The sequence below is a fragment of the Dasypus novemcinctus genome, chromosome 23, assembly GCF_030445035.2.
Source record: "Dasypus novemcinctus isolate mDasNov1 chromosome 23, mDasNov1.1.hap2, whole genome shotgun sequence".
NCBI lineage: Eukaryota > Metazoa > Chordata > Mammalia > Cingulata > Dasypodidae > Dasypus > Dasypus novemcinctus.
Window position 1 is genome coordinate 19,635,889 of NC_080695.1, and position 6,000 is coordinate 19,641,888.

At 58.9% G+C, this 6,000-nt stretch overlaps 1 protein-coding gene and 1 long non-coding RNA gene across 4 annotated transcripts in view; one reads left to right on the forward strand and one right to left on the reverse strand.

The window, feature by feature from the left end:
* CASTOR2 (cytosolic arginine sensor for mTORC1 subunit 2) overlaps positions 1-2,916 on the reverse strand; it is a 57,901-nt gene extending 54,985 nt beyond the window's left edge. Inside the window, exon 1 of the mRNA XM_058285961.2 lies at positions 2,548-2,916. Coding sequence (XP_058141944.1) covers positions 2,548-2,660 — 113 coding nt within the window. The 5' untranslated portion in view covers positions 2,661-2,916. The remainder of the gene's footprint in view (positions 1-2,547) is intronic.
* Positions 2,917-3,189: 273 nt separating this feature from the next.
* LOC131275484 (uncharacterized) lies at positions 3,190-5,587 on the forward strand. Of its 3 annotated transcripts, none has more exons than XR_009182944.2 (3): positions 3,190-3,305; positions 3,766-4,948; positions 5,151-5,587. It is a non-coding gene; the product is annotated as an uncharacterized lncRNA (long non-coding RNA). The 3 variants fall into 3 exon arrangements; XR_009182943.2 differs by lacking the exon at positions 3,190-3,305 and having other exon boundaries at positions 3,312-3,921; positions 4,863-4,948; XR_009182942.2 differs by lacking the exon at positions 3,190-3,305 and having other exon boundaries at positions 3,312-4,948.
* The last annotated feature ends 413 nt before the right edge of the window (positions 5,588-6,000 follow it).

Sequence of the window (6,000 nt, forward strand, 5' to 3'; positions counted from 1 at the left end):
TCCCCCAGCCCGTCCTCCATGCCAGACCGTTCCTTCCCTTGACAGCCTCTTCCCTTCCCCCAGAGGGAGGGACAGGGCACCTCAGCGTCTCTTGGACCCAGCTGCTGGGGGGCTGTTGAGGAAGATTTCAGGGTGGTTCTGCTAAGCCTGGTGGGGGTGGGCGGGGATTCCAGACTGACTGAAGAGGCCAGGTAGGGAATCCCGAGGTGTGACTAGGCCTGATAAGGTAAACTGCGAGCTGAAATGCCTGGCAGGGGCTAAAAGAGAGGAATCGGGTCCAGACCTCCCAGGGCCTCAGCATTCCACCCAGAGGGAGGGACTGAAAAGTTTCAGGCAGGCTTGTGCGGCAGGTGGGATGGACTGATGGGGGAGAGCAGGGGCCAGGGGCCGTGCTGGTTAGAGCCAGAACTTGGAACTTGGGGGGTGGGGGGGACACAAGACTTAAACTGCAGAAGGGTCAGGCAGGACCCAAAGTCCACCCTTTCTACTTGCTCAAAAGCCACTTGCCACGTGTATCCTGTGCCTCACATGCAGCAGCTCTGAGAGGCAGGTCGAGGGCGCTGTGCCCATTTCACAGATGGACAAAGTGAGAGCTAGGAAAGGAGAGCACCCTGGTGGGTGACTCAGGCAAGAAGGGGGCCAGGCAGAGCCTGAAGCCTGGGCGGGGGCCCAGAGGGTTCAGGGGGGCAACATTATGCTATTTGACAAATGTGCACAGCACCTTCTAGAATCCAAACCCTGGAGGTGACCTTTGGCCTTTGACCTCTGGGTCATCTTGAGCCTGGACAGGTCACCTGGGCTCAGAGTGGCTGCCTCCTACAGGAAAGGGAGAAGGGGAACCCACAGAGGGGGAGGTCTGCCACGGACAGAAGGGCCAGCAGCGGCTCAACGCAGGGACTGCTCCAAACTCAAGCCGGGGGGGCAGGGGGGCGAGGCTGGAAGAGGGCCACCCCTCCCGCAAAAGGACTTGGGCAGAGGGTGTCCACCCTCTGCTGCCTTTTGGAGAAGCCCCCAAATGCCCCCTCCTCCTAGCACCCAGGGCCCGAGCACAGCCGCAGCCTGAGTCATCACCCCATTTGAATGGGAGCCGAGAAATCAGCCAGGGGGGCTGTCGGGGGCCCAGGGTAGGAAAAACAAGGCTGCTTGGTTACCTCCTTGCTCGGAACCTCCAGCCTGGCTGGGGGGTGGGGAGGAGAGGGCAGGGAGCTGCAGGATTGGAGGGTGTCAACAGCCAGAGAAGGGTTTGTGGGTGAGGGGGGAAACTGGGGCGGTTTAGAATCTGAGCTGTTGGCTTTTGTTTTCAAATGACCTGTTTAATAATTACCTTTGCAATCAAGGGGGCAAGGCTCCTAGGTCTCTGGCCTGGTGAAAGCGAGAATTTCAAACCTCCGAACCACAGAGCGGCAGGGGAAGAAAGTAAACAAGATGCCAGTGGCTGATCATTCCCATCTCGCAAACAATGGCAGACTGAGCCACCCGGCAGACACACATCAAAGTGAGATTTCCAAGCAAGAACTTTAACGGGTAGATAAGCAGTTGGGATTGAATTGTTTCTCACATACCCTGAGCTCTGCATCACAGGGGACACGTTATTTTAACCTTAACCTTGACCCTTCACGGATTCATTCATTTTGAAGGGAGGGAGAACCACCTCTGCCCACCACCCCCAAAAGCCACCAGCGACAACTTCCATCATTCCTCTTGAACAGTCACAGTGGTGGGGAAACAAGGGAATTTAAGTTACAGCAGCTATCTGGCTCGGCCTTTGAAAAGAAAATCGTAGTCCAAGCGCCCACCGGGCTCACAAAGTCAAACCCCTTAGCTGGCATGGGGAAAACCCAAGTTGTTTTTTTTTTTTTTTAACCTCCCAAGGCCTTCAACTATTTTTCCCCCTGCAGCATCCAAGCCCAGCCCAGAGGCAGATCCATAAACACTCCCGCTCCTCCCCCTTCCACGGTTCCGCAACCGCCCCCCCCCCACCCCTCTGGACCCCAAGGAGAAACAATCGCGGCGACCCTCCCCCGCAGCCCCTCCCCTCCCCCGCCCCCCGCGCGCCCGCAACCCTCGCCGGCACCTGGAGATCAACACCCGCTCAGGATTTGCTGCTTTTCCTCCCCGCGCCCCGCAGGAGCCCTTCCCCGCCGCGGCTCACCGGGGCCGGCCCGACCGAGGGCCGGGGGGAGGGGGGGGAGTTGGGTTTTCGCCGCGGCCGCGTCCCCACACCTGTTTTTCATTCATTCGTTCGTTCGTTCATTCATTCATTCGGGGATCGGCGGCGGCGGCCTCCCGGGCCCTCGGGCTTCCGCGGAGGGGGCGGCGGGGAGGGGGGCGGCGGGGGTGCCTCGGCGGGGGGCCCGGGGGGCAGGACCCCGGCCGCGGGCGGGCGCGCGGGCTTTGTGCGGAGCCGGGCGGGCCGCGCCGGGCGGGCGGGGGCGGGGGCGCTCCCGGGGGCCCCCGAAGTTGTTTTCCGGGCGGCGGCGGCGAGGCCGGGCGCCCGGGGTGCGCCTCTTTGTCTGGCCCCGGCCGGCGCCGCGGCCCCGCGCTCACCTGGTCTTGGAGGACAGGAAGGCAAGTTTGATGAGGCCGTAGGTGAAGAGCGGGATACTCTCCTTGGCGACGCTGGCAACTTGCAGCCGGTGCTCCAGGATGTGGAGTTCCATCGTCCGCCCGCGCGCGGCGGCGGCGCATCGGCGGGGGGCGACCGGCGGCCCCCGCCCCCTCCGCGGGCACCGGCCCGGGGGGGCCCGGCGAGCTCCGGCGCGGGCGGGGGGCGGCGGCCCGGGCCGGGCGGACAAAGGCGACGCCCGCCAAGTTGCGAGGGGGGCCGCGGGCGGGAAGAGCGCGGCGGCGGCGGCGGCCGAGGGAGGCAGCGCTGGCGGGGGAGCGGCGCGCGGCGCCGGGCGCGGGGAGCAGCTGGTGCTCGGTGGAACAAACAACTTGCCACTCAAACGCCGGCCCGCTGCGCACGCGCGGCGCGGGGCCTGCCGGGACTTGCAGTCCGGCGCCGCCGCCGCTGATGTCAGGGGCCCGGCGGCCGAGCGCGGGGCCGGGGAGAGGCCGGCGGGGGAGGGGCGCCGCGGGGGAGGGGCGCCTGGCGCTCGGCCTCGGCGCGGTCCGCGGGGCTCGGGGCCCGGTGCTTGGGGCTGCGGCGCGAGCCGCGGGGGGGGGGGGGGGGGGGGGGCGCGCCGGGGGAGGCCTGAGCGGGCAGGGGGGGCGGGGGGCGGGTTTAGAGCACCGCGACGATTCCAGCGCCGGGAAGCGACCCCGAAGCGGGTGCTCGGGTCAGAGAGGTGGCGGGCGCGGAGGTGGGCTTGAGAGTGGGCCCCTGAAGGCTGGAAGAGGGCTTCCTGCAAGAGGGGACATCTCGGGTGGGTTCTGAAGGGTGGATGGGAGCCCGCCAAGGGAGGAGGGGAAAGGGAGGGCAGGGCCGCGGCCTTCCAGGCAGAAGGAACAGCGTGTCCAGAGGCACAGAAGCGTGAAAGCCCCCACGGTGCTCTGCTGAGCTTTGTTGGAGCGGAAAATGCGAGGGAGGAGAGAGATAAGGCTGGCTCGGTAGCCAGGAGTCGGGTCAAGGGGGGGTCACGTGCGCAGAGCTGATGAGGGGGCCACTTAGGCCACGGCAGAGGGGGCGATGGGGACTGCGGAGGCTGCAGGAGGGGAGCCCCTGAGGTACAGCTGGAGGTTTCAGAGCCCGGGCCAACGTTCGAGTGGCCAAGTTCAGCAAACTTTCTCCCTTAGGGGCTGACTGCTTTTGAAATTTTCTAGGTTCTAGTTACTGGTGCTCTGCCCTTTGGCAGAGTAATTTGGAGACATGATGGGTCAGGTCTACCTGCTGGGGCAGGCTGGAAACTCTTTATTTTTGAGGAAAATTCTGGCTACGCTCTCTCATGCGCTCAGCTCTCCTGTGGAAGAGGAGGTTAGGTAAGATCCGCATTTCCACAAAGGGGTGAGAACCTGCCAGCAGCTGGGCCTCAGACATGCCTGTCCCTTTCCTCTTATTATCTTCACTAAAGAATGTATCACGTAATAGTGTATTTACGTTATTATTCTTCATTGCTCGTCTCTACCTCTAGCATTTCAGATCCATGAAACAGTGAATTTTGTCTGCTTTGTTCCCTCCTGTGTCTGCAATAGTGATTGAAACAGGAGAGACACTCATTCAATATTTGTGGACTGAGTAAACACACCTATTTGCTTAGACTCTAGAGGTCTACAGATAACCTGGCAGTTGGTCGCCAGGGAGGAGGGAACGGTGCAGGAGATGGGAGGCCTGCCTGAAGGCAGAGAATCCAATTTTTCCAGAAACAACCAACAGGTGAAACAAAACAAAGGCTAAATGCAGAATTTGGCCAGTTTCCTGATTCTGCTCGGGATGGTCTAGGTCAGTGTTTTTCAGCCTGGCCCATGAGTGGGTGGTGAAGTTAATTTAGCACGGCATGACTGGCATTTTTAAAAACAGAATTAATGCGATGTACAATAGTATAGTAAGGAAAGATGACTATTATCTTTACTGTGTTTCATGAAGACTTCATTTTGGATGTGTGTGTGTGCAAGGGTACTGGATCTTGATGTAAAAGTTATTTCTCAGGAAGCAGATGTGGCTCAAGCAATTGGGCTCCCATCTATCATATGGGAGGTTCAGGGCTCGAGTCTCAGGGCCTCCTGGTGAAGGTGAGCTGGCCCAAGTGGAGTGCTGGCCCGTGCAAGATTGCTGGCCTGCACAGCAAGCTGGTCCGAGCGGAGAGCTGGCGCAGTAAGATGATGCAAATAAAAAGAGACACAGAGGAGAGACAATAAGAGATGCAGCAGACCAGGGAGCTGGGTGGCACAAGAGATTGAGCACCTCTCTTCCGCCCCGGAAGTTCCCAGGATTGGTTCCCGGTGCCACTTAAAGAGAAGAGGTGCAGACACAGAAGAACACACAGTGAATGGGCACAGAGATCAGACAGTGAGTACAAAAACAGTGGCGGGGGGGGGGGGGGGGGGGGAGGGGAGAAATAAATAAATAAATCTTAAAAAAGAAAAAAGGTATTTCTCCTTGGGGAAATTGGTCAAAAATGTTTGAAAATGGCATGGTGGGCTTTATCTTTATTAATCAAGCCAGGCCATCATAAATTTACAAATTTAGACCATATTGATTTGATTCACAGATTTGCTTTCTCTGAGTTGTAGTTGGCGTTTAAGATACTTGCGAAATAGGGAAGCAGACATGGCTCAACTGATAGAGCGTCCGCCTACCAAATGGGAGGGCCTGGGGTTCGATACCGACCTGTGTGGTGAGCTGTCCCATGCACTGAGCTACCGCATGCAAGAAATGCTGTGCTGCGTGAGGGTGCCCCGTGCGCAAGGAGTGCGCCCTGCAAGAAGAGCCGCCCAGCGTGAAAAAAAGCACAGCCTGCCCAGGAGTGGCGCCCCACACGTGGAGAGCTGACGCAGCAAGATGACGACGCAACAAAAAAGAGACGCGGTTTCCCAGTGCCGCCGAGGGTGCAGGTGGACACAGAAGAACACACAGCAAATGGACACAGAGCAGACAACAAGGAAGGGAAGGGGAGAGCAATGAATAAATAAATCTTAAAAAAAAAAAGATATTTGCAAAACTACTGAAATTAATGTTGGAATGTTAAGGAGACTGACATTTGGGTTGCTAACTATAGAGGATGGGCTGTGGCTGGTGCTAGGATGAGTCAAGTGAGGCATCCAGGGCCCAAAATTCAAGGAGACACTCTCAAGGTCACACAAGGTCAGGGCCAGCCCTTTCCCAGTGGAATCCCCTTCTCTCTTGGTTCCTGGGCATTGTATGCCCCCTTCCTCTGGGTTTTCCAACTTTGTTTTCTCCTCCTCTACCCAATCTTAAATGAGGCCCACCTAGTGTTCCTTCCTATAGTGGACTGTCACTGTGATGGCCACCAATGAAGTGGTTTGGCCACATGACTCTCTTTGACAATGAGATATTAGCAAGTGTGCTTGCAGTGTGTTATGCATTCGGCCTTGCCTTCT